The 26,113-nt window shown below is 46.0% G+C and overlaps 2 protein-coding genes across 5 annotated transcripts; both read right to left on the bottom strand.

Moving 5' to 3' along the window:
• Positions 1 to 181: 181 nt before the first annotated feature.
• On the bottom strand, positions 182 to 8,347 carry cap1 (CAP, adenylate cyclase-associated protein 1 (yeast)). 2 transcript variants are annotated; one of them, XM_031585749.2, is made up of 13 exons: positions 8,249 to 8,347; positions 5,455 to 5,564; positions 4,881 to 4,981; positions 4,572 to 4,649; positions 4,148 to 4,291; positions 3,156 to 3,241; positions 2,915 to 3,020; positions 2,493 to 2,658; positions 2,100 to 2,272; positions 1,788 to 1,911; positions 1,610 to 1,692; positions 1,132 to 1,275; positions 182 to 894 (listed from the first exon to the last, which is right to left on the bottom strand). In XM_031585749.2, the coding sequence occupies exons 2-13, from the start codon at positions 5,561 to 5,563 to the stop codon at positions 811 to 813; spliced, it is 1,398 nt and encodes a 465-aa protein (XP_031441609.1). In that variant the 5' UTR covers position 5,564; positions 8,249 to 8,347; the 3' UTR covers positions 182 to 810. The 2 variants fall into 2 exon arrangements, with proteins under 2 accessions (XP_031441609.1, XP_012673848.2); XM_012818394.3 differs by having other exon boundaries at positions 8,187 to 8,313.
• A 1,369-nt stretch (positions 8,348 to 9,716) lies between these two features.
• kiaa0319l (KIAA0319-like ortholog) lies at positions 9,717 to 26,098 on the bottom strand. 3 transcript variants are annotated; one of them, XM_031585775.2, is made up of 22 exons: positions 25,961 to 26,098; positions 24,794 to 25,335; positions 23,497 to 23,628; positions 21,847 to 22,169; positions 21,481 to 21,733; positions 21,080 to 21,178; positions 20,275 to 20,372; positions 20,046 to 20,133; positions 19,667 to 19,759; positions 19,148 to 19,280; positions 17,957 to 18,185; positions 16,672 to 16,795; positions 15,973 to 16,105; positions 15,688 to 15,836; positions 15,415 to 15,566; positions 14,479 to 14,617; positions 13,460 to 13,619; positions 13,177 to 13,319; positions 12,858 to 12,980; positions 11,981 to 12,071; positions 11,763 to 11,872; positions 9,717 to 11,443 (listed from the first exon to the last, which is right to left on the bottom strand). In XM_031585775.2, exons 3-22 carry the CDS (start codon positions 23,606 to 23,608, stop codon positions 11,238 to 11,240), a joined length of 2,958 nt encoding a protein of 985 aa, XP_031441635.1. In that variant the 5' UTR covers positions 23,609 to 23,628; positions 24,794 to 25,335; positions 25,961 to 26,098; the 3' UTR covers positions 9,717 to 11,237. The 3 variants fall into 3 exon arrangements, with proteins under 3 accessions (XP_031441635.1, XP_012673847.2, XP_012673846.2); XM_012818393.3 differs by having other exon boundaries at positions 11,784 to 11,872; positions 24,810 to 25,335; XM_012818392.3 differs by having other exon boundaries at positions 24,810 to 25,335; positions 25,961 to 26,097.
• Between the last annotated feature and the right edge of the window lie 15 nt (positions 26,099 to 26,113).

The following is a 26,113-nucleotide window of genomic DNA, read 5'->3' as shown; positions in this document are numbered from 1 at the left end:
ACCACTGGGGGTGGGGTGAGAGATGTGCCTTAAGTGCGGAGAAAGACTTACAGTAAGGAATGAAAAAAAGATCTGGTCCCCAGAACAGGTCTTTAGAACCGTACTCTGACCTAAGTGTTCTATGGGAAAGACTACAGTGATCCTGCACATAACATGTCCTTTCCTCTGATTAGTTTCCCTATGTTGGATAGTGGCTGAGAGTTGCATTTATAATTAGCATCACTATGTTTTTCTTTAGAATATCATCACTATAAACATGAATACCGTCATCAAATGATAGCGTGGCTGCTGTGAAGGGGATCGTGTGCTTCAGGGCTGATTGCATATATGGAACAGAAACCGCCAGACCCCCCCTCCCACCCACCAGACCCCCCTGACCAGACAGAAGTATGACAAGAAAGTTCTTTTTTTGAAATTCGGAATGATGGGGAAAAGAGACAAGAACAGCGAGAAAGCTCCAGCTCCTCCTGTCGGCCTCAGAGAAGATTTTCCCTCATGGCTGGAATGCGGACAGAAAACAAATCAAAAGCATTTATTCATTTAATTAATTTGGCAATTAATTTGGAAGAGCCTACTGGCCACAGATAAGCAAACGGAATGACAAGCTGTTCCTTGCACTTGGCTGAAGGATTGCTCCAGATAAAACAAGCAGTCCTCTCATTGGCTGAAGGGTAGTTACTGACTGCTGACTGGCTGATGGGCAAATTAAGCGATGTTGGCATTTCAGTCTGCTTTGCGATTGGCTGGTCGTTTGGTCGGTCAGTCAGGTAGGCATTCTGCGATGGGGGTGGTCTCGAACAGGCAGTCCCTCTATCCGGCGATCTCTGTTGCCGTGGTGACGAGCTTCTTGCCGTCCCATACAGTCTTGAACTGCTCAGGAACGGCGATCTCAGTCTGAAACAAAGAAAGGTGATTGAGTGTAACCCTTCAGTAACTGTTCCTCAGACACACTTTACAAGGCACCAGCACTCACCTCATGCACACTCTTACATTTCCATTATGAGAAGGAATCACTCATTTCCACACATAAAAGATGTCTCTTTGTCCAGAACCATCTCAAGTTTTATAGGCGTGCACACACAGACTTGCAAGAACACATTTACACACACACACACAGTCACACACACTTACAAAGTCTCCATCATTGCCGGGCACCAGAACGTTCATCTCAGAGCTCTTGGCACTGACAATCTCACAGGACAGGGAGTCCTTACTCAGGTAGATATGGCAACCGTCTGTCTTGTTGACTGAGATGGTGGGAACCTTACCCATTACCTAAAAAGGGAAAGAGAGGAAGGTGAGTACTTCACAGAATGTGTGTAGTAGTGTGTGTGTGTGTGTGTGTGTGTGTGTACACAGTAGTGAATGTGTACACTATGCATTAGTATGAATTTTTAATACAAATGCCACCATTTTGCAACTTGCTCAATACACTTCTTGCTTTTGCTTCCTGCTCTTCTGAAACACTTGTGTCAACAGTAGCCACGTCATGTTACAAAAATGAGTCTAGGTTATTTTAAGAGCAGAGAGCAGTACTCTTTCCATTCGCAGAGGCACTAAGTTTGCTTGCGTGTTGATCAGCCATTACTGGGGCTCTTGCTTCTCTTACCTGGACTTTCACGTCCCTGGAGTTGATCACCTCCACAATCCCAACCACATCATCAAACACCAGACCCATTTTCTTACAGTTGTCTAAGAGGGAAGGAATGCAAAACACACAGACACATGAACAAAAAGCTCCACCACCATCAGCACAGAGACGGAGAGCCTGAAGAGTGTGTGCTTACCAATAGTGATGGAGTTGATCTTGCCCTTCACCTGGAGGGTGCTCTTGTTGCACTTGTAGGCGTAGACCACCTGCTTGAGCTCCGTGTCACTGATCACCAGACCCTGAACACCATCCTGGTTCTCCTGTACTCACACACAAACACACACAAATAATCATCAGTACTTCAACAACATCTAGGTTTATGGAGTGTGACTGGTTGTACAAAACCACATGCATATTTGTACATGCATCCTCCATCCATGCCTTTGATGGGATGCCTATGTGGGATGCTGTGTTGTGTGAGCGTGTATATCTATTAACGACATCTCACCACTTTCCACTTCTTGCCGTCCAGCTCAAAGACAGGGGGGAGGGTACGGGCGGGGGCCGCCGCAGTGGGGCGGGGGGCGGTGAAGGGTTTGGGGGAGGAGTGAAGGGCGCTGGCCCCAGCCCTCAGATTGGGGTTTTTATGAGTCATCTCGTTAGCCGACACATGCTTCAGACCTGGACACAGAGCGGAGCAGAAAACGGAGACTTGAAAACTATCTTACATTAGAGACAAAACTACAAGATAATTCACTTGTTCAGTGTACATATACACTGTATATACATGTAACTGCAATAAGAGATATTAATGTTATGTTGAATGAAGTCTAATGTATGGCATTAATGTTATGGTTATGGTGTGGCCTATCTTTAGTAGTATTTTTCGCATTCATCATACCTTTAGTGATATCTGCACCCTTGTTGATGGAGGCAAAGAGTTCGTTCCTGGTTGGTCCTCCGTCGCCACCAGAGGAGCTGCTGAGGTTCATGGGTGGAGGTGGGGGCCCGGGGGGAGGAGGGAGCGGGCCGCCTGGAGCAGCAGGGCCAGCAGAAGCAACAGCACCCTACGACACACACACACACACACACACACACACACACACACACACACACACACACACACACACACACACACACACACACACACACACACACACACACACACACACACACACACACACACACACACACACACACACACACACACACACACACACACACGGTTATATTGATAATGGGTTGGGTATGGTGGACATAGCTGGGTGGTTAGGGATGTGTAGAGGTGTGTGTGTGTGTGTGTGTGTGTGTGTAGGGACTCACAGTTTTGCTCCAGGTAACCCCGGTGGTATGGTGCTGTTTGATGTAACCCTGCAACTCAGTCCAGACGGAGAGGTATGCCTTCACCCAGTCCACATGCATCTTATCCCTGTATCAACATCACAGAGAACAACTCCATATCAGACTTCTGGTTGCTGAGGCCCTGGTCCGAAGTCGAAGGCTAAATAAACAGAGTTCAAGTGCTGTATTTTGAACTCAAAAGGTGAGAAAGAAAGACGCTTACTTCTCCTTGAAGTCCTTCAGCACACGGTTGGTGTAGAAGGTGGCAGCATCCTGCATCTCCTTCACATAGGGACCTGGTTTTGGAGCCTGAGACACAAAGATCATTGGTCACGCACGGAAAGCCCTTTTACATCTGGAATGGAGCTTAGGAGCCTGAGGCAAACACACACACACACACACACACACGACAACATCACACATTTGCCATCAGGCTCACATACAGCCTGCCCTTATCGCCTCGGAGCAAATACAATCCTAAAGCCAACCTGCATGAGACACAAGCCTGGGACACACAAAGCATTTGACTCTTAAGTCACAGAGATAACTTAACTATGGATTTTCACAAAACAAAACAAACATGTATAGTGTAACAAAGAGATGAATCTGAGAGGCGTTCTGTATATGCCTCTTACACGCCAAAGGAACAAAAAACCCACCACTCGAAATTCAAGGAGTTAAAAGTCCCACCCCCAATTCAATGTTTTCTCACTGTTGTTCTATGAGAGCACAACATCTCTGATTTGCAAAGGATCCATGGCAGTTCAATTTGGGATATGTTACCAGGATATGGTTTAAAAATCTACATCTGCCATACTGTCTTGTCTCATATGTATCATTGTCTGCAGTAGCTGGGACAGGATTTATAGGTAAACAGCATTACTTTTGTCCAAAAGGGCGCACACACACAAAAAGCTGATCAGACACTCATCAACCACACTGTCCAGATTGAAACACTGGCCCATTGTAACACTGAGTGAATGAGAGATTTATAGCCAACGGGAGCAAAAGGCATCTCTTAATGAAAGAGCAGCCTGTTCTCTGTCCTCGCTGGGTACCATCACCCTCCCACCAACCCACCCACCCACCCCCACACACACACTCTCTCTCTCTCTCTCTTACACACACACAACAAACAAGTCACACTCACACACCCTCAGACACACTACACACAGAAACTGAAACAGCCATGGCAGGCCAGCCCTTCCCACTCACCATGGCGATCCACCCAAGAGCAGGCACACTCTCGCTGACGGCTGAGAGGTGGTTGAAGAGTGGAGACGAGCGGTTGGTCTCACGGAAGCTCTGCACCTCCTGAATTATCTTAGAGACTGGAGCCAGCAGAGATGTCAGGGTCGACTGGGATATGAGAGAGTGAGAGAGAGAGATGGACAAAGACAGGAAGTGAGAGATGGACAGACAGGTAGGCAAAGGTGAGGTGGGAATAGAAATATATATGTATAAATAATATATATAAATGTAGGATACAGACATGAAGAAAGCTGTTCATATGAATAACCAAGCTTTCATTCATAAAAATGTCTAGAGAGTTTCCTGTTCTCCATTCATAATCTGAAGCCCCCCCACCAACCAATCAAATAACACAGCACAGTTTGTGTTGCCATGGTAATACACTCACGTCTGAGGGCTTCTGGCTGCTGGAAGCTTTGACCAGCAACTGCCTCTCGGCCGCAAATGCCCTCTGCATCATGTCCGCCTACAGCACGCAAACCAGACAAAGAACAAGTCTGAATATTTATACACACAAAAATGCTAATACCGGTATACAACATCTACACTTAATAAACCTTCACATGCATTTGAAAGACACCCTCAGTAAAGCATCTCAAGAATTAAAAGAATCTTTTTAATTTCAGAAGCAGATATAAAATGATCTGATAGCAGTCAGTGATTATATTTAGACACTGTATGTTATGGCAGTACATACATGTTTCTGGACATCTCCTCCGATCTTCTTACTGAGGGCCAAGTACACAGCCACAGGTCCTGACACCAGGGCATCGTAGGCCTCCACGTAAGCAGACACGACTGCAGAGAGGGGGAGCAGGGTCACCACACACACACACACACACACACACACACACACACACACACACACACACACACACACACACACACACACACACACACACACACACACCACACACACACACACCACACACACACCACACACACACACTCAACCGGGACCAATAGCTTCACTAGTACTTAATATGACATCAGAAACCAAACACACTGATAAGAGGCAGTGTGAAGAGATGAAGTCATCCGTTATAACCTGTATATGGGCATCACCCATAGAGACCAGCAATCCATGAATCAACAATGGTGTCGTCCCCACACCCTGACTCGTGTAACTACATGAGGGGCAATAGCTCATGGCCTTTGCACTGCAGTACTGTGACCGACTAATCACAACTGTAACACTACAATTCATTCTACTGCTGTGACTAGAAATAATGCAAGGACTGATGATAACTATAGTGGTGATGAGTTCATACCTCCAGAACCACCTGCTCCACCTGCTCCGCCCCCTGCTGGGCCAGAGACCGCCTCCAGCCGGGTCACCGCCACCTCCAGACGCTGCACCAGACCTGCCAACTCTGCCATCCTATAACACACACACACACAAACACACACACACATATTATAACACACAATACTAATTGCAGATGTGACACACCCACCCAGACAGGAGTAGGATTTGGACAGTGCATGATGAGTTCTGCTGCATTATACAGGACAGATCAGTATGCATTACACTCCAGGGAAATCAAGGCAATGACCTTATTATTATTAGAACATACTCTACCGCTTCAGCTACAACAAGGACATAGACAAACTTAGACGGACCTGCACTTAAAATATTTTAATATTCTGCTTAAATAATCAAAACTGACTCGGGTGGACGCCCCAGGTGAATGTCCTGTGACTATGCAACAAAAAAATCTGCCAACAGACATGGCTCACTCAGAGGAGTAATGATGATGCACCATCTGCCTGCAGATCCAGTCAGGATTGCCATGTGCCATGGAATGATCTAACATCCCCACTGTATAGTCGGGAGCAGGCTTTACCCAGTGATCATTATCCACCTGAACCCCCAGCCTCGCCTCCACAGAACACAAGACATTTAAACCGCTGAATTATCTAAAGGGAACACATTCACAGCCGAGCACAAACGCACACAGGCAAGCGCAAAAATAGGGTTTGATGACATCAGCTTTTCAGGAAGCCACCCAGTTTCAGTGCAGTTTCTAGCCACTGCTGTCAGCCAGGGCTCCAAGTTCAGAACCATCACAAAGCCTCACTGTTTTGCTAAACTGAAGGCTTTATACTGCTTGCTGCTCAAGTAACTGTCTGGGTTTGTGGGAGTGATCCTATCTAAACCACCTACCAAAACAATTGTCTGTGTGTGTTTACAACTACAGCAACAATCCTTTAAAGTTTAAACAGCCACCCCTCTTTCCACATTTTCTTGTTTCCTGCATGCCTTCTTTCACTTCCGGCATTCTCTCCATCTCTCTATTATGCAACTGCAAGCCGACACCCCTCCAATCAGAGGTGCTTTCACCTGGCTGGAGTGGAAAATCACAGGTGTGTGTACATAGACACACACACAGGTACAGCACCACCGCAGCAGGTAGGTGCATCAATTAGTCACTATTAATGAGCAGATCCGGTTGCTGAGGAAACATGTAACATGCTTGTCGTTGGGTTTGTACAATAAAGATAAAATCCTTCGCTTTGTTCATGGCCAAGAGAAACAGAGCAATTCAGCGCCTGCCTGCAATAAACAATGAAACTGGACCAGATAAGAGCAATGAGGCCGGCACTACACTACCTGGGGAGTTTAAATAAATGACTTGTGCAAGACCTTTGTCTTTTGTCTTCTCTAAAAAATCTCCAACTCCCCAGCAGCATTTCTCAACATCTGTTATATGTGGATGTTCTGCTTAAGTCTCGACGATCTGCATGTCGAGGATTTCATTTCTGTGCTGTCTGGATGATCACATCATCAATGAAGGCATGTGGGCCGGCGAGCTCACACAGTCTGATCAGTGCAAAGCTTGACCTCATTGGCAAGGGAGGCGTTTGTGAAGTCGCAGTGCAGAGCTAAACGACTCAGGACTTCACCTGAATGAGAGAAGAAAGCATCTCCCTACTGTCGAGCACACCCCACTCTGCAATCATCGCCTCTACTCGCGGGATTAAGTCCTATCATTTGGTCAACAAACCGTGAAAGCATCCCATAATGAGGGCGTCAATAAAAATGTGGACAAATGTCACGGACTTTATCTTTGTGTTTAGTTACTCTAGTTCTGTTTTCTGCATGCTATATTTAAAGGGTCTTTAAATTGTGCTTATATCATGCACAATATCAGAGAATGCTCTGGGCAGTTGCGTAATTGGGCACACATGCCTTATAGCATTAGACAAGACACAATCTGAAGCGTGTGTATTCGGGACCGAAAGCAGGTCAACTGTGCTGTAGCGCTGGAAGTTAGGCCAGAACAGACCCTGGCTGTTTTTTTACGCTAGAACACATTCCGCGATTCTGGCTAGCTCGTGAAGTTTGTCTCCTAGACACCACAGGCACAGGCCGGTCATAATAGGATTGGCTGTATCGTTACAGTGCAGCGCTAACAGCTAACGCACAATAGAAAAGGCAAACTGACAGCATCAAGCTAACCTGCTAGTTCAGGCAACCACGAACACCCAGAATACATTTTAATAAGTCACAAACATCAATAGAAACATGACAAACTAACAAACATGGCCGTGGAGTCAGGTCTTCGAACGCAGATGAAAACAAATGAATGCAGAAGACCGCCGCCTCCCTTCATCTTTCGTCTATTTCCTGCATTTTCGCAATTCTCCTCCCTGATCAGACAGCACAGCCCTTCCTTTTTTGTGTAAACTTTCATCTTCTTCAGACTGTCTCTAAATATCAACAGCATGCTAGTTATCCAGTTGTCTAGAATCTGGATGCAAATTAATCATTTGAAAATTAGGGGAGATTTAATTTTAAATTTATGAGCAGCGGCGTCTGGTGTACTTGACATGACGATAGCTAGCTAACATTAGACAGCTAGCTCCATGATTTCAGACAAAAACGGATGCATGTCAGCAAATACACTACGCATTATGTCATGGGCTAAGTAGAGCACCATAGCTAGTACTTCTCACATTTAAGCAAAAATGTTTCCAACAACTAAAACCAAGGCCTTACCTCTGCTTTCAGACTGAATAGGGTTGTCGTTAAGCGCTTGTCTACAGTTTGGGTGTAGGTACCTGGTCGCTGAAACAGTCTGTTCTTCCTGTATTAGTAGAAGAGGAGTACCCAGTTGTCACCGCGCCGCGCCGCTTCCGCCCTCACGCGGCCACCATTCCTTCTCCTTATATGGACTGGAGAGACAGAACAAGTGAAAAACGTGTGAATCAGGAAGACAGAGATGAAGCTCCAGGGATGTGCTGGTTATATTGTTTGCTCTCAAGAAAGACCACTTATTATTATTTAATTCACAGCATATGCTGTTGTGCTTAACAGAACAAGAACGTTCCTTGTATTCTTGTATTTGAAATGTATTCTTTTATAAACTATAGTTGACACACGACAGCACTTCTTGTAATTGCATGGTGTATGTAAGTATGTAAGATAATGGTTAAGAGCATTGCATCTCATTTGGGGCCCTCTCAGAGCACAGTACAGCCCACTGAGCCCATGAACCTTCCTGTGGGATCCTTCATTAAAGCCCTTCATTATTCAGTTTCACCATGTCCACTCCAGTGCAATGCTCTGTGTCTTACCCACTGTTGTTTGCTCAATGCAAGGTAAATGTGATTATGACTTGGATGGAACAGACAATGCAATGATGCATCGAATAAGAGGACAAACAAAAAGCAACTAAACTGTGTAGGACATTTTTTTTTAGCTTGTATAGCCTTTTTTCACTCTGGCAGGGGGACTGCCAATGGAAACTAGCCTTTTGGCTATAATTGGGTGCATTTACATTTTAATGTTCATGAATGTACACTGTCCCTCTTGGTCAAATAAATAAATTGATTGATTGATTAACTGTGTATGAAAAGTAAGTTTAGCTCTGGCCTTTTGATTCAGTGTTACATGTACGTTTCAGAGTCCTGGCATATTTGCATCCCAGTCAAACTAAGTGGTGCTTGTCTGAGCATGTCGGAAACTATTTGTGAAGCGGCTCTCTGTGGTAAAGGTGCAGACACACAGTGAGGACACGTGTAAGAGCCAGAACAGAAGACAGGAGCAAGAGAAGAAGAGTGCTATTAAGTGCTATAAGAGCCCCAATCTCATTACTGCTAGGGATCTGAAGCAGCTCTCTCTAAGATTGTGTTTAACGCATGCTTACGTGCACACACACACACACACACACATCTGATTACTGCTGGAGAATCTGAAATAGGTCCCACCGAGGGAGTAAAAGCTGATTGAGTGACCCAGACACCAAAGCTCACATAGCTGCCAAAAGAGACACAATTTAAAAACACTTGTATGTAGCCATCACACACACACACACACACACACACACACACACACACACACACACACACACACACACACACACACACACACACACACACACACACACACACACACACACACACACACACACACAAACAAACAAACAGCCTCTCCCACATTAGAACATGCAGCCATGACAATGTCCTGATTATAACTGTACTACAACACACGCGTTACAGAAAAAGTAAAAACCAAAAGTCACTGAAATACAACTTTAGTTGATTTTAATTTACAGTATCCAGTTTTATCATCACATGACAGTGAAAATCCTTCACTTAAGAAAAAAATTATGCGAAAACAAACGATAAAATCCAAATGGAATCCCTTCATATTGTAGCTCAAGTCTGTCAGCGTTCACAGTCGCCCGATGGCCATAATCCCCTCTGCAAAGTAGCCAGGGAAGTCGCCACAGCTCTTTACATTCACAAATGAATCCCTTCACGAATCCCTCTCTGTCACTTCTCCCAGTCCACCCCACTAAGGGCAGGACCACAGGTCCAAATCTCAGCTCCCTATCAGATAGGGGTATCAGTACTGCAGTGTTAGAGAGCCATTGGCATAGAGGCAGAACAGACAGAACAAACACAGAACAATTCCCTTAAGGGTTCTCCTTTCTATTCCAGTTCTGGTGTGAGGGTTCCTGACACAGATTCCTAACAGAAACACCTACATAGGACAAAGTGCATCAGATGTGATTTGATTGGGTAAAACTGAACGAGTTAAACCGAGATGAGCAGTGGTCGTCCAAGCTTAAAACAGTGAGGCTGAGGGGGGAGGAGCAGTGGTCATCCAGGCTGACCTCTCAGTCAGGATGTCTGTAGTGAGTTGTGCCCTTTGACCTTTGTGTCTGCACGTCGTCATTTTCGAACAGACTGTGGTCAGGAGGTGGGCAGTGATAGTCCAGTGTCATTAAACGAGTGTCCAGTGTTGAGATGGCTTTCCAGACTAACAGCATTTCCCCCTATTCTCTGATTGGGTCTCTAACCAGGGTGGTCATTACTGGTGGCCAACATATTTTGCTGGTGATCAGAGTGGCACAGAGCTGACCAATTCCAAACGGGACATAATGCCACAAGGCCATACAGATATAATCTGTCAGACACCGCAGAACACACACAGTATATAACCACATGCAGACATTTCCGCTAAACTTAAATGCATTAAAAACAATCTTACAATCTCATGCACAAACATTGTTGGTGGTTAGTTTTTTAAGACAAGGGTCTGTGTCAACACTATTGCCACTGGCTTCAAGGAAGAGTTGGTGTGTGTGTGTGTGTGTGTTTGGGGGAGTTTCAGTGAACTATGTCTGAAGTGACACCCAGTTATGTGGAAGTAAACGTGTGTGTGCATGCTTGAGGTATGTGTGTAGGGGGAATTGTATGGGTGTGTGTGTGTGTGTGTGTGTGTGTGTGTGTGTGTGTGTGTGTGTGCGCATGTGTGTGCGTGGTATGCACTACTTCTAGCTTCTTCCTTCTCTTTGCACCCCTCATTCTGCATTCTGTGTTTACAGGGTGCAGAGCAGGACTTCCCAGACTTGGGGTATATAGGACCTCCCCCTGGCTCAGTGTGGGGACTGGGGTGGGTGGGGGGGTGCAGCTCAATGTTTAGGGGGTGGGGGGACAGCAGGACCACAACTAAAGTCCACCCCCTCCTTCACAGTTAGCTGTAGGGGTGCCCTGGAGGGGGTGGGGAGGGGGGCAGCATGTGTGGCTATGGCAGCCGATGCTAAAGAAGCTCCTCCCTCTGCGACTTCTTGGCTCTGGTGGGGCCCAGGCCGTTTCTCAGGGTTCCGTTCTGGGGCCGCAGCAGTTGGCCCCTCTCTCGGTCTCGCTCCAGCCAGGGCGTCCCCCCCTGAGCGTCGTCGCTGTCAAGCTCGGAGTCGGATCGCATGAGCGCTGAAGAGGAGGGGGGAGGGACCGCCTTTACCCGAGCTGTAGGGCATGAAAAAACCTTGTGAGTGAGTGTGTTTGTAAGTGCCGAATGTGTAAAATGTTAACAAGGAATGTATTTGGTATCTGTTTGAGTATGTAAATCATGTGTCATGTTGTGTATGCAGGTGATGTGTCCATTGTGAGGTTATTTAGAGGTTAGAGGCGTGCATATAACGGCGTGTACGCGTGTACACAGAAGTGTTATGAATTGCATGAATTTGAATGATGGAGGTGGGTATTCGCTATTGTGTGCTATTTGTGGGTAGTCTGACTGAGGTGCATGTGAACCCAGTGTGAGCGCGCGATCGTGTGCGTTTACCAGTTCTGGGTGTGTGTTTACCAGCTCTGGGAGCATGTAGTTCTAAGGCGTCCTGTTCATCGCCCTCCAGCATCTTATAGCGACTCTTTCTCCGCACTCTGCTTTTACGCCTGATCAAGAACACACACACAGACAGGAACATGAAATGAGACACACCACTCTCTATCCCTCGCTCTTTGGGTATAGAAAACGTAAATACAGTATAATATCACGCTCACCTGCGGCAACAACATACGATGCCCCAAACCAGTGTTGCTATGGCAACTACAATCATGAATGTTGCTATAGTCACATATAGCACACTCCATTCTGAAAAGGAAAGACTTTTAATCCACAGCATTTAACAGACTGTATCCACGCACAGACACTATTGCGTATTCAAAACATAAAAACATCAGTTGTATAATCAAACAACACAAGTGATGTTCACGTTTTCACAAGTGATGCCCACGTTTTGCTTCTTAGAGATAGGAGTTTTTCTGACTCCACACAAAACAGCTATGCTAAAACAGTCATCCCTCTGTGGACCATCTGATTGGCAGACATTCGCCATCTCACTTACAGAGATACATAACCAACAATATGCTACCATGTATATCTTAGCCAAATAAGGTGAAAACACATTTATTCTTCACTGGCGAACTGTATGTGCTTATAAAGACTTCAACTGTATGTTGGCAGTCACTAGGAGAAGTACCCTCATCCAGATTTACACTCCATCTTGCTCACTACAATATGCTGAAGAGCAATGTGTAGTGGTGTCACCCACATGCAACAGATAACCCCTTTTAAGAAATAATAAAAAAAATTCTTCCTGAAAATCCAGTTCCTTTAATCTTCGGTCAGATATCTGACTTTTACTCCAGGGAAACTTGGATGGATGGATTGTGAAGCTGAATGGATGGAATGGATTTCAGCATTTGCCCTTTTATGGCTTCAGTCCAACTGGTGCTTCCTTATATAGAACCTCACTTTTACATTACATTAATGAATGTAAAATGTCAAATCACCAGCCCAACACTAAAACAAACAGCCAGCTCGGTTCAACTTCAACTCAAACCAGGTCTTGTGTAGAAGTGACTGTTTGTCTCTTACCACAGTTACTCTCGGCATCGCCAAGCTGTGTGCGGATGAAGTTCTCCATCCAGAAAGGGTGGCACACACACCTCCGTGTAAACGAATCACACTCGCCATGGTTCGAGCAGTTCAGCTGGCAGACTGCAGAGAGCGCGAGATGGAAAGAGAGAAAGAAAGAGAGGGGGAGCAGGAGAGCAAGGAGAGAGAGGGCCCCTGGTCACATTGCGTTCCTCACAGACATGTAACACTTGTGTGGTAAGACTGACTCTCCGTATCCGTATTCGTGTCTGTATCTGTCTGTATCTATGACGGACACTGAAGCATGAGCGTTACTCACTGACAGTGTCCACCCGGCGGGCTTTGAAGATCAGGAAGTCGTTCTTCTGCTTGCGGAGTTTGTTCCGCAAACCCGTGGCAACGCTGTGCCCAGAGAGGGGTGGGCGGCCTGGACCCCCAGACACCAGAAACACCAAACGTGTGCTGGAGGGAACACATATACACAGACACAGATGAGAACACACACACACACAAACACACTTAATCTGTACGTGTCCATTAGCGCAGAAACTAAGAGAAACTCAAAGGTAGGGAGAGTGTTGCAGGAAAGGGGGTGGAGTTACCTGAGCTCATTGAAGGCGCTGATCTGCCTGACGATGATGTCACTGTCGAGCACGCCCAGTAGCACCCCCACCTGTCGCAGGAGCATGTCTCGCTGGCGGTGGGTCACCTGAGACACACTCACCTCCAGCAGCAGCTCCACCAGGTCATGCTCCCACACATCTACACACACACACACAACAGAGAAAGAGATTACATTCCTAAACACCTCACAAACCAGCTGCACCAGCTCACACCATCTACATGACATGCACACTTTCCCCTTCTAGGCCACGTATGTAAACAAGCGATTAAGGTAATTTTCAATGAATCAATTGTGGCTAAAGCTTCCAATGTAGTTCCTACAACAGCCTAAAATCATTCCTAGAGCCACAATGAATGAATGAACTCAAGTGAGCTGCAGCTGAATCCACTGATTCCAGTAAAATTCCTTGCTGTTGTCTTTAAGATGTTTATTTTTGCGTTCCGTAGCACAGTAATTTTCCACAATTTGAACTATACAGTCTTGCTTAGTCAGCTATTTAACCTGAGCTGACAGAGTGGCATTCCACTGAACTTCTTCCTGCCAATATGGCCTCAGTATGGTTTGCAACATCAACTGCTAAATCTCTATTGTGCAGCATTGGCTTTCAGGCTGTTTTCTGTTAGTGCTTAAACCATTTACAACAGGTAGCAGACTAGGTTAGACTTCTTTTACTTTGTTTTCAGAACACCTCATTTCAGGTGTCTGTTTGTCTTAAGGGTTTCAAGAGAGGAGTACTCAACTTATTCAAATGCACATATATAAACTCATAATTGCATAACTTACACATGACAAAATCATTCTAAATAGTTGCCCACTGCACACACATTTGAACCTTACTTCAAAGGTGGTGTATTCAGTGAGCTGTTTTAGGCAAATTCATGTTTTTAAATGTACATAAAAACACACAGCCAGCCAGCCAGTTTCTGGCTAATTCACTAATTCATTAATGTAAACACACAGTCACAGTCTTTGACCCTTATGACCTGGGTGACTGACCTGGCTTGACCTCCACGCTGCCATGGTCCACGCTGATCTGTCCCTTGCTGTCCGTCACGGTCAAGGTGAAGGCGTACTTCCCCTCCACCAGGTTCCCTAGCAACAGCACTGCCTGGTGGTCGGAGTTATTCAGCACATCCTGCAAAGGTAGAGGAGAGGGGTGCCTTCGCATCAGTGGAGCGGTGGGGTGAAAAATAAAATGAGGGTATGCCCGGAGGAAGTCTGATCCCCAACAAAAAGACTTCTCTTCTCTTCTTAAGCAATGCCCCTCAAAACTGCCCCAAGCCAGCAATGCCCCTCAAAACTGCCCCAAGCCCCCCCCCCCCCCCCCCCCCCCAATTATCTGTCTATCCTCCCCCAACAACCCTGGCTAACTAATAGTGAAGTAAAAATATGACAAATAAAACAAAATAAATACTGAGAATCAAGTCGTCAATTCTCAATAATCTGATGCAAAACGAATCAAATCAAATCAAATCAAATCAAATCAAATCAAATCAAATCAAATCAAAGAAAACTGAGACATCAAATCACTAATCCCCACTAATGGAATTCTCTGGAATTGACTCAGCCATTTATAACCGTAGGGCCTGGAAATCACCATCACTATTAATACTAATGAGGATGTGAACAAAGAGAACAGAAACTGGCTCTTCTTGTTCTATCTCTATCCCTTCAACACCCCAGAGAGGCTGCAATGAGACACATGGCTCAGCTCCCAGTATCAGCACCATGAGATGGCAGTGTGACGGAGGTTATAGGAAGTGATATTTAAATGTACTCGTGATTTAGTGTCAGTGGTGTAGTGTCTCTAAGAGGAGTGCTCAAATAAGTGCGGTCATATGATTAACTTTGCTGTAATAGAGCTTGGTTGGTTCAGGATAGTGCCGTCATGTGACTGGTAAGTTTAGTGCTGTATTGTAATTGGCTGCTGACCCCGGCTGCTGGGCTGCTTTCGTCTCGGGTCCACAGGTAAGTGATGCCGCCTTTATCATCAGTGGACCGGGACCCATCCAGCACTGCGGTCCGGACCGGGAGGGTGATGGTGGCACTGGACAGAACTTTTGCTACTGGAGGCTGGTCCATCTCTGCAGGAGTAAAGTGACACCTCAGAGGAATGCAGACACACACTCTGTACATGCATACCTACACCATCTTATGTCGCATACATTTCACACCCAAGTTGACAGACACAAATGTTTGCACTACCTTCCCGGACGATGACATTGACGATGTCGGAACTCTTCTCGTTCCTCTCATCCGTGACAGTCAGGGTGAACTCATAGACACCCACTTGTAGACCCGTCACCGTGGCAACTGCACTGTCTGCATTCTCAATTTTCACTCCGTCTGGGCCTCTGAGGAAGACACCAAAGCATATGAGGCATATGTGTGTGGGTTTGTGTGTGTGTGTGTGTGTTAAAGTCTCTGTGTGCGAGTACTGTCTTTGCACGGCTTTGCATTGTATAGCTGTGAAAGCCCCCATGTCCTCACTTTGTCTGTCTCCAGTGGTAGGTGGCAATCTTCTGGTCATCTTTGCTCTTGCTGCCATCCAGTGTTGTGCGGTCCACTGGGAGGGTCAGCTCTTTCTCTGGGCCAGCGTTGGCCTCGGGGGGCTTATTATTCTCTGAGACATTTATAGGAAAAATACAACAGCATTAACAATTCATTTTAATAATACCTCTAAAATTCAAAATGTTTTCAAAGACATACATATCCATACAAAAGAGCATTTTATTTAATATCAAATGTGTGTAGAAATCAATGTAGATAGTGAATAGTGTATGTGTGTGAGTAGAACATGAGGTCACACTTTATTTGGATGGTCCCCAATAGACCATCTACAGATGCTCAGATTATAAAAACACTATCTGTTGAAACGCTGTTAACTACAATTCATGGTTACGGTTAGGGTTAGTGGTTGGGTATGGTTAACGTGAGGTTCAGTGAACAATTGGAAAGACTGAACTTGAATTTCAACAAACCATCTGTAAAGTCTCTGTAGGCGGACTATCCAAAGGAAATGTCACCAAACCTGTGAATAGTTGAGTAAGCTGCACCTGTCTGTACATGTGCTGAGTGGTTCCTGGTAGTAATCGTGTGTGTGGGTGGAAGTAAGGCCATGGCACTAGTAGGTGAGTAGGAGCACATGCGGGTGCCTGACATCTCTGATAGCTAAGTTGTAGGACTCACCTGGCTGGACTATGACTGTGACCTCAGCCGTGTCCTGCTGTCCGGCTGAGTCAGTCACAGTGAGCTTGAAGGTGTAGTCTCCCTCCTGCAGGGCGGACAGCTGAAGGATGGGGGTACGCACACCCTACAGATACACAACCAAACGACACATGAGGCCTGCATTGACCACAACCGCCAACCATGCATTACATCTTCAAACATTTTTTTCTTTAATTAACAGGCATCCTCACCATTACAGTGCATAAGCTCTACAGACTCTACAGAGAGACACAAACTTCAGGGGCAGATGTACTTACAGGTTAGCGCACGTTTTCTGTGTCATTTCGCCGCAACCTGTGCCTCAAAACGTGGCATGGTACAAAGTCCAAACCGACCGCACATTCCTAAAAGTGCATTCTGCGGGAGCGCACAATGACTATTTATGTTTTTTCCGCCTTAGTCATATGCATTCATGGGTGCGTCGTGGGAAAAGTGGGTATTCCGTTGTATGTGTGAAAACTGTAGGGAAGCACGCTTGTCTGTTTTGTGATTTCATTTTTTCCGGCCTTTTAAATGCATGTGTAATCCAGATTGCACGTTTGACGCCTGCGTAGGAAAACTTCCGGAATAATGCAAACGGAATTCCGAGCACCATTTTTGCTCATTTTAGCCACGTTAAAAACAACCTTTTTGTTTTGTTTACTTTTTTATGTATTTCCATCTGTTGTTCACTTTATCCACTTCCCTTTGTGTAGCTGCTACAGCTTTAGCTTTGATTGTTATAACCGCCCGAACAGGTCTAGTATTTTATGAGTGGGTGTAGAATTAGGGACCTGTAATATCTCTCTTTGTTGACACCTCTTTAGGTTTCCTGATCGCATTTCCTGATCGCTAAACCTTCCTTTCGTTTTCTGTCAGTCGACCATTCCATGATTCCAGCCAATTGCGCTTCCATTTGTGATTCCTTTTAGTTGAAAGCGCCGCAGATTACAGTTAGAGGGTGGTGACCAGGCTGGTAATTATGTGATCAGCCACAAGTATAGTACATTCAAGATAATGTAGACGGGCCAAGTCGCTTTTTGAGCTGCACTCTCCAGTGTACGTACATCTGCCACTTTATATCTTAACAAACACACACACACACACACACACACACACACACACACACACACACACACACACACACACACACACACACACACACACACACACACACACACACACACACCACACACACACACACACACACACACACACACACACACACACACACACACACGCACACACTCCATGGCCCTCCACTCACCTGCATCTCCACCACCTTGCCCTTGCTGTTGGGACTGAGAGACCACTCATAAGCCAGAGGTTCGTGGTCGTCTTTGCTCTGGTTGCCGTAGAGCGTGACGGAGTTGCGGGGCAGGGTGATGACCTGGTTGGGGCCAGCATTGGCCACTGGCTGGTAGTCCATGGCCTTATGCACCAGCAACGAGGCCTGGGTGGAGCTCTGAGCACCATCAGAGTCTGTCACAGTCAGACTGGGGGAGGTAAAGGGAAAGGACATAAGTATAAACCTCCGTCTTTTCTTTTTATTATTATTTCCTCAAACACACAAACAGAAACTAAATATGAAATGAATATGTGGCATCATAATCAGCACAGACTTCAGGTTCATTTCAAAACCATTGGACCAGCCTTTAACCAATCAGCATTAACCACTATGGGATTGCTGTACTTTCTACTTGGCCACTAACAACAAGGGTGCAAGTTTATATATTAACCTTTTCCCAAACCCCCTTGGCAGTAAGGAAACAATGTATTTGCCCTTGATGAGTACATTGTTCTTGCTCTGGCTTTAATTCTACAATGTTTGCTAGCGTTGCTACTACTGCTTGTATCGGTTCATCTAGCTCCAGCACTGCAGTCATTGTTGTAACTCCATTTCAAATAAACACTTCATTTCAACATCATCGTGCTTAGCTTAGCTTGCTGATTGGTGAGTGGTCCACCCTTCAGAGTGGCTGAGCGATTCATCTTACAAAAAGGTTTTCAGATTATAATCTCAGCAAAAACTGAGCCAAGGCAGGTGGAACTAGGCCAGACTGCTGCCTTCAGGAAATCAGGATTAAGAAACTGAAGCCACAGGGGTAGACTGACGGGTTAAACTAGTTATCAGAGGACACTGATGGTCCACAGATAGAAGTCACACAATAGCAGAATACAGACAGAACAAAAAACTGTATCCTTTGAAGTGGAGACTCAGTGATGATAGGACTGGGGAGAAGATCACATTCAAACATAGGCCTAGCCTAGGATGTCCCACACAATAATATTAAAAACATTAAGGGGTGTACCAACATAGGCCAAAGCCCTTCATTTGAGTGCTGCCAGCCAGCAAAAACTTACAAGAGGAGAGATCAAAGGAACTACTTGTGAGGGGGCCAGATGGTGATGTGAGTGAAGTTAAGGTAAAGGTTTGAAAGTAGACTATGAGATTTACCTGAAGGTGTAATTCCCTGGGACCAGGTTGGTGAGGGTGAGGATGTCTGTGTCCGCAGAGACCTTCTCCTCCCTGAGGGGGCCCTTGACCTCCTCCCAGTGCCACTTCACGATGCGCTCATCATCTGTACTCTCTGCAGGGGGGGGACAGTCCAGACATGACTAACACTGTGAGACTCAGAGGAAGATACCACTGAAGGTCAACACGGAACAGGCTGGGACATGCCCACTTAGGACCCCCCCCGCCCCCACACACACATCGATAAACAAATACACAGGGTAAAGAAAGAGGATATGTGTATATGTGTACATTCCCTCCTTTTCTAAACATCCTCAAAAGATGGAAGGTCTGTGTATGTGTGTGTGTCTCTCTTCTGTGTGTGTGTGTGTGTGTGTGTGTGGTGTGTGTGTGTGTGTGTGTGGTGTGTGTGTGTGTGTGTGTGAAAAAGGGTTCAAATTGCTCAATTTGTTGCTGACATCACTACAGCTATGGTCAGATGGTAGCACAGGAGTCACTTACGGCTGGCGTCTATCACTGTGGAGCTGGTAGGCAAGGAGATCTCCTGGAACTTTGGGGAAACCACAGCAACCGGCGGTTTGTTGACACGGGGCTCTGAAGGTGCGTGAGGAAGCACAACAGTCTCTTTTAGATAATGGGTTGAGGACTACACACTGATACAGATGTAAGGATGAGGCTATATGTGAGTGTGTATGACTGTGACTCACATATGGCAACTACTATTTTTGCATTGTGAGTCATGTGTGGCCGTCCAAAACAAACGCTGCGACTCATGTGTATGGGGCACGCATGCAAGGATGCGCACACACACGAACACATGTCTGTGCACCATGTCCACATCAGCTGGAGAGTGTATGCAGAACAAGAGCGGTGACCTCACCTGGCTTGACGCTGACGTTGACGTAACCTTCCCCATGAGCTCCTTCGCCATCAACAATGACCTCGAACTCATAATGCCCCACTGTCAGCTGCAATACACACACAAACACACACACACACACACACACACACACACACACATTTAGTTGAGGATGAAGAATGATGTGAATAATGGCTTTGCAGCTGATGTTTCTACTACTGCTCTAGAGGGTAGGAGGATCTAGAAGCACCTTGCTGAGCTTGAGGGTTTTGCTGCGTTTGCCCTCCATCTCTCCACTGTAGTCTTTGGGGTGTGTCTTCAAGCGCCAGTCAAATGTGTAGCTTGTGCCTGAGAGGGAGGGAATAAAAGAGAGAGAGAGAGAGACAGAGAGAGAAGGAGAAACAGATAGAGAGAGAAATGTAAATGTAGACAGAGTAAGAGAGAAGCAGAGATAGAGAGAAAGGGAAAGCAGAATGGCAGAAAGTGGAGGAGTGGTGAGATCAAAGCAGGTATATCTGACCAGATGACACAATTAGATGCTCAGATTTAAAATTCCCCTGAAAGGAAAACAAAAGACTCAAATCTAGACCTGAAAAAACTGAATCCACATGACAGCACACTGGACAGGCTTACTCATGAGACTTTGGTTTTCTGCACTAAATCACTGCCTGAAGTGCCCATCATCCTTATTTTAAGCCTACAAAGACACCGTTGTACTCACCATTTTAGATCTTACTCATTGCAGACGAGGCCTCTGACAAATTTGACTATTAACAGAACTGGACAGGCTACTTCACTCTAGGCTTAATGTGTGGCAGTCTGCAAAGCTAGGTTCATTCCCAGATTTGAATATAGCATGCCTTGTTCAGAGTCAGTGGGCAGGATTGGATTCAGCAGACATGTCTTCATAATAAAGACATGAATGGGAGGGCCCATCTTGAATGTAGCTGCAGTGTTGTGCAGATGGCTGGCATGTTATGAAAAATAGGTCATATGGAAGGGGGGTAGGGTTAAAGGGGTGGGGGGTAAACAAATATGATGTGAATGATTGGCACCTGGGGGAGGGGCCGGCACCACGAAGGCATTGAGCTCCACCTCGCTCCGCGGCAGCATGACTTCCACGCTGTTCCCAGCGGACACCACCAGCTCCCGCACTGCCACAGTCAAAACAGGGATTTGAAGAGATTAAACTCGTGCCGAGGGCTCTGGAGCAGAAGCTAATATGAAATATCAAATAGATATGTGCACTGGAGCATAGACACAGAGCTGCAGCGGCAAAGCTAGTCACTGATCTGTACTAGAATACAGGCAGGCACACACACACACACACACACACACACACACACACACACACACACACCACACACACACACACAAAGACTATTCAGAAATCTAATCTGCAGGTATGCACAACACTGTTCCCATGAGGCTTTGCTCCAGAGAGGCTGTGCCATACCAGCCTGAGTGGGTGATGGCGTGGGCTGGAGTTTGGGGGCGGGGCTTGGCACGCTTGCATTGCTACTGGATGGGACCACTTCTGTGGTTCCTTCAGCGGAAGACGAGTTTGGCTGAATGGGAGGCGGTGGCACAGAGACTTCACTCCCATTGACGGGCTGCTCCAGACTCTTATTGGCTGTCTGTGGGAGGGCCACACCACTGGCTGAAGTGATCGGAACCAGGGAAGTAGTAGCCTGAGCACTAGAGACGTGCTGTTGAGAAGCAGAAAGGTCGAGTGAGAAAGAGAAAAGGAAACACTGATTCAAACTGGAAAAAAAAAAAAAACATGTAAAAAATAACAGTGTGTGTGTGTTTTCTATCTCACCTTGTGCGTGCCCCTGTGGCTGGATGTAGCACGCCGCGGTCTCCGCTGCCTGTGCGCGGTGCTCTTGCTGAGCTGCTGCAGCAGGCCTAGGGACTCCACGTGGGGCTGGGGCAGGGAGGTGATGGAGCATCCGCCTGGCCGGGAGCAGCTCAGCAGCACGCAGCGGCCCCCCAGGGTCCACACCGCGCCGCAGGCCGGCTCCAGGCAGCAGGACTCCCAGCACTGTGGCCCACCTCGCCCCACGGCCAGGGGCCGCCAGCCCAGGCCGACCACACTGCTCCAGTGGATGCCCAACACACCCCCCGTCACCCGACACATCCCCGCTGTGTGTGTGAGACAGAGATAGAGAGAAACAGAGAGACAGGCAGACAGTTACATTCATGGATCCATCATTCCCAGGGCACAGAAGCATAAGCCATTCCCTTGTTAAAACAGGATAGTGTCGGTTCTGTTCACTCTTTTACCAGCGCAGTCACAGGAAGCAGAGCAGAACCACACAAAACAACAACACAAAGGTTGCCTGGGACCCGTAGGACCGGTCAACTCTCACAACATCACACACAAGGCAAGGGCTACTTTACTAAGGTGACAGCAGAGCCAGGGCAATACTATGGGATGGGGGTGTAACACTACACCCCCTGAGTCCCTGCTGGCAGGAGCCCCGACGCTTTCTGATTGGTGGAAGCAAACAGGAGAGTTGGCTTACTTTGTGCCCTGATTGGCTATGACACACAGAGTCTTTGTACTGTTCTTCACAGAGTTTCACAGAGAACAACACTACCAGAGACTGACTACAACAACCATCATTCACACACACACACACACACACACACACACACACACACACACACACACACACACACACATACAGACATTCCAGTCACACAGATACACACTAACACACTCAAGATCTCGAACCCAATACATGTTGATCTCATTGCATTTAGTAGACTCTTTTATCCAAAGCGACTTACAAGGATGTATACACATTTTACATTTACACTGATGGCACACAGCACATCAGGAGCAATTAGGGGTCTTGCTCAAGGACGCTTCGACAGGGAATCGAACTAGCAACCTTCTGATTACTAAAAGACTTCTCTACCTCCTGTACCACCTGTGCCCCACATGCGCACACACAAGCCTCAAACAACAATCATTCACACACACATATTCACACAAACCAACTGCTATTCACATACATACACACATTCAAAAACATGATCACACACAAAGCCACAGACTCAGTAGAGAACTATTATTCACATGTATACACACACCTCCACATGCACACCCAAAAACACTTTGTAATACACAGAGCAGAGGAATCCTACACATGACCAGAGCCATTGATAACCATCACTCACACATAAATACAAATACACATACGCACACCTTCACAACCACTGACATATACACCACTCGACAGAGCATACTGCTACTGACAGCCATTCATACACCATACATACCCTCAAATTCTACTGAATGTGAGATTCAAATGGTGCTCGGATGCCCGTGCATACCTGTGCGTTGTTAGTGCATGATGTAGGCATACCTGTGTGTTTCAGTAACATCTGAGCATACCTTTCTGTGTGTGTGTGTGTGTGTGTGTGTGTGTGTGTGTGTGGGTGCGTGCGTGTTCGTTCTCACCTGAGGTAGGCATGAGGCCGCAGAGGCTGATCAGCATCAGCAGCAGGAGTAGCTGTGGCCTTGGGAACAGCACAGCGTTCCACTGGAACAGGTTCCTCCAGGACGAGGACATTTCTCTCCGAGTCCACACACCTTCCAGCGAGAGAGGCAATATGTCAGGTCAAGTGACACAAACAGATGAACAGAGTGCCTTCCCAAATCACTCGGACTCCGAAAAATGTTCACTGAACAGGCTTATGCAAATGCTGAACTTACTGAAACCTAACAGACCTGAAGGAGTGGGAGTGGGAGAGTGTGTGTGAGTGTGTGTGTGTGTGTGTGGGGGGGGGGGGGGGGATCACAAATCAAGAGTTTATGTCAGTAGTGTATGAGGCTGCGTCAGCATATCACTACACCATGTTCCAGACGGAAAACAGAACAGAAAAACACAAACACGCACACACACTTGTCTGGGGGAGGAACATGGCTAAACTTTGTTTGAGAAGAAACACAAAGACGGTTTATCATTTATTAACTGTCTGGGATAACAGCTGTGCTCCAATTCTTAAACACAGCAACCCCACCCTCTTAAATTTGCAATCCTCCCAAAGCATTAACACATACGACATGCACAAATAGTGTCTCCATTACCATTCTGTTGTAGTCACTGATTACATGAGATTAATGTATTCCACCAAAACACACCCATGCCAAACCACAAAATAAATAAATACATCTTAAGACTGTAAAATTATGAAAATATTGATATGAAAATATATGAGTTATCTTACTGTAATATACTTCAAATTGTAATAAGACTTTAAATCCAAGACCAACATGACAGCCAGAATGATACTGGCATTCACAGCTCTTTCATTTCATGTCGAAGAGTTCACTCAAACGACCCTTTGTCAAAGCACAGCAGAACAGATCTCTCCGTCATGGCCATCCAGAGAAGCGACTGTCCTCATGACAGAAACAAACACTGTTGAGCTAATCTCTATGTTTGCGGTTCATAATCATAAATGAAGACAACATTCACAAAAGTAGACGAATAATCAGTATGTAAAATAACAAAGATCCCTTAATAAGATTTTTACTTCGTAAATAATTTTAAACTGACCTAGGGGTTTAACTAACTTCGTCCTTGGTTGGGTGGTGAGATTTATGTCCTTTATTAAAAATGGTCTGAGCTGAACGATGTCAGATTTGAAGTTATAGCAGAACAACACTCAGTACAAATTATTACAGTCTAATACAACAGATCATGGAGCATGATGCAGTCACCACATCGCTCAGGTGAACGGCTCACACTTACTCTTAACTTATCTCACCTCAGGGCTGACAGCCGGAATCATTCATTCCTCAGGATCCGCATTCCAAACAGAAAAGGGCTCCTCTTGACTCCGCAATGAGGACGGCAGTTACAAGAGCAAGAAAAATGGAAGCAGTTTTGGGATGCGTCACACTTCAGTGACTCTGCGCTTCTTATTACACCTGTTGGCGTAGGTCTGCTGCCAGGCCACAGCATGTCACGAGCTCGCATGAGCACCTGTCAATAACATTAGTCCACGCGCGAGACACTTGTTACTGTGTCGCCGCACAGGTAGCTTGAGGTCAGCAGGCTGATTCACTGAGGAGAAAAAAGGATTTACAGCCAACAGGACTGGAAGGCTCTCCTCTCTTTCCTCCCTTCCTCTTCTCTCGCTCGGTCCTGGACGGTATGTGCGCAAGCGATTAGGCTAATGAAGACAGAATGATCCTTGGAACAGTTTCTCAGATGAAGCTGTTTCCTCCTTTGCTGGCAACCTGAGATCAGCGGTCTACTTCCTTCAGTTTCGCCATGTCAACGCTTGTTTGCTGAATTTACAAATAAAACAAACAAACAAAATATGCTTACTGTGTGCTGATGAGAATAACAAATGACCAACATTTCTAAGGATCTGAGTTAGGCCCTACTTTTATCACATTATACTCGGCTGCAGACTTGATGTGGAGTAAAGCATATCTAGGCTCCAATTCTGTTAAAATTGACATTATGTAATAATCTCCTTCAGATTAAAAAAGAGAAGAGGCGTTTTTCTAAAAAAAATACAAAATTATTTGGGCATTTTGCAAAAGATAGCTAGCAGCTATCGGCTATGGTGCTGAGACTATACTCCGAAAACATGCAAGAAACCTCCCAAAATATAGAACAAGGTAACAACTCCGCTCAGAAATGCAAACAATACCGCCATGCAAAATGTAACACTATTGCACAACTATTATCAAACGTATCAGCGCCAGATACATGCACATTATAATCCCAGCATCACGTTCGGTGTACCAGCTGTTCGTTTAGGTAGCTAAAATATCAGCAACCTGGAAGCTTCACGCGCATAAATGGAGCGTGATACATTGTAACAAACGAGTGGCATCACAAGAACGACACTGTTTATGATGGTGACTACTGGATAATTTTTCATTTGTTTATGATTTAGCCTACCTGTCCAGGGTACCATGGTCTGTTGTGGTTTCACAGAAGGAGGTTTTGGTTGAGGTACAGTCGTATTGACGTCCCCCGTGAGACGTGGGTCAAGCTACAACAAGATTTCCACCTTCATTCTGAAACGGACCAATGAGCGAGCGCAATAATCTC

The sequence above is a fragment of the Clupea harengus genome, chromosome 19 (assembly GCF_900700415.2).
Source record: "Clupea harengus chromosome 19, Ch_v2.0.2, whole genome shotgun sequence".
Lineage (NCBI taxonomy): Eukaryota > Metazoa > Chordata > Actinopteri > Clupeiformes > Clupeidae > Clupea > Clupea harengus.
The sequence above is the reverse complement of the archived record's forward strand: the minus strand, read 5'-3'. Positions and strand labels throughout refer to the sequence as shown.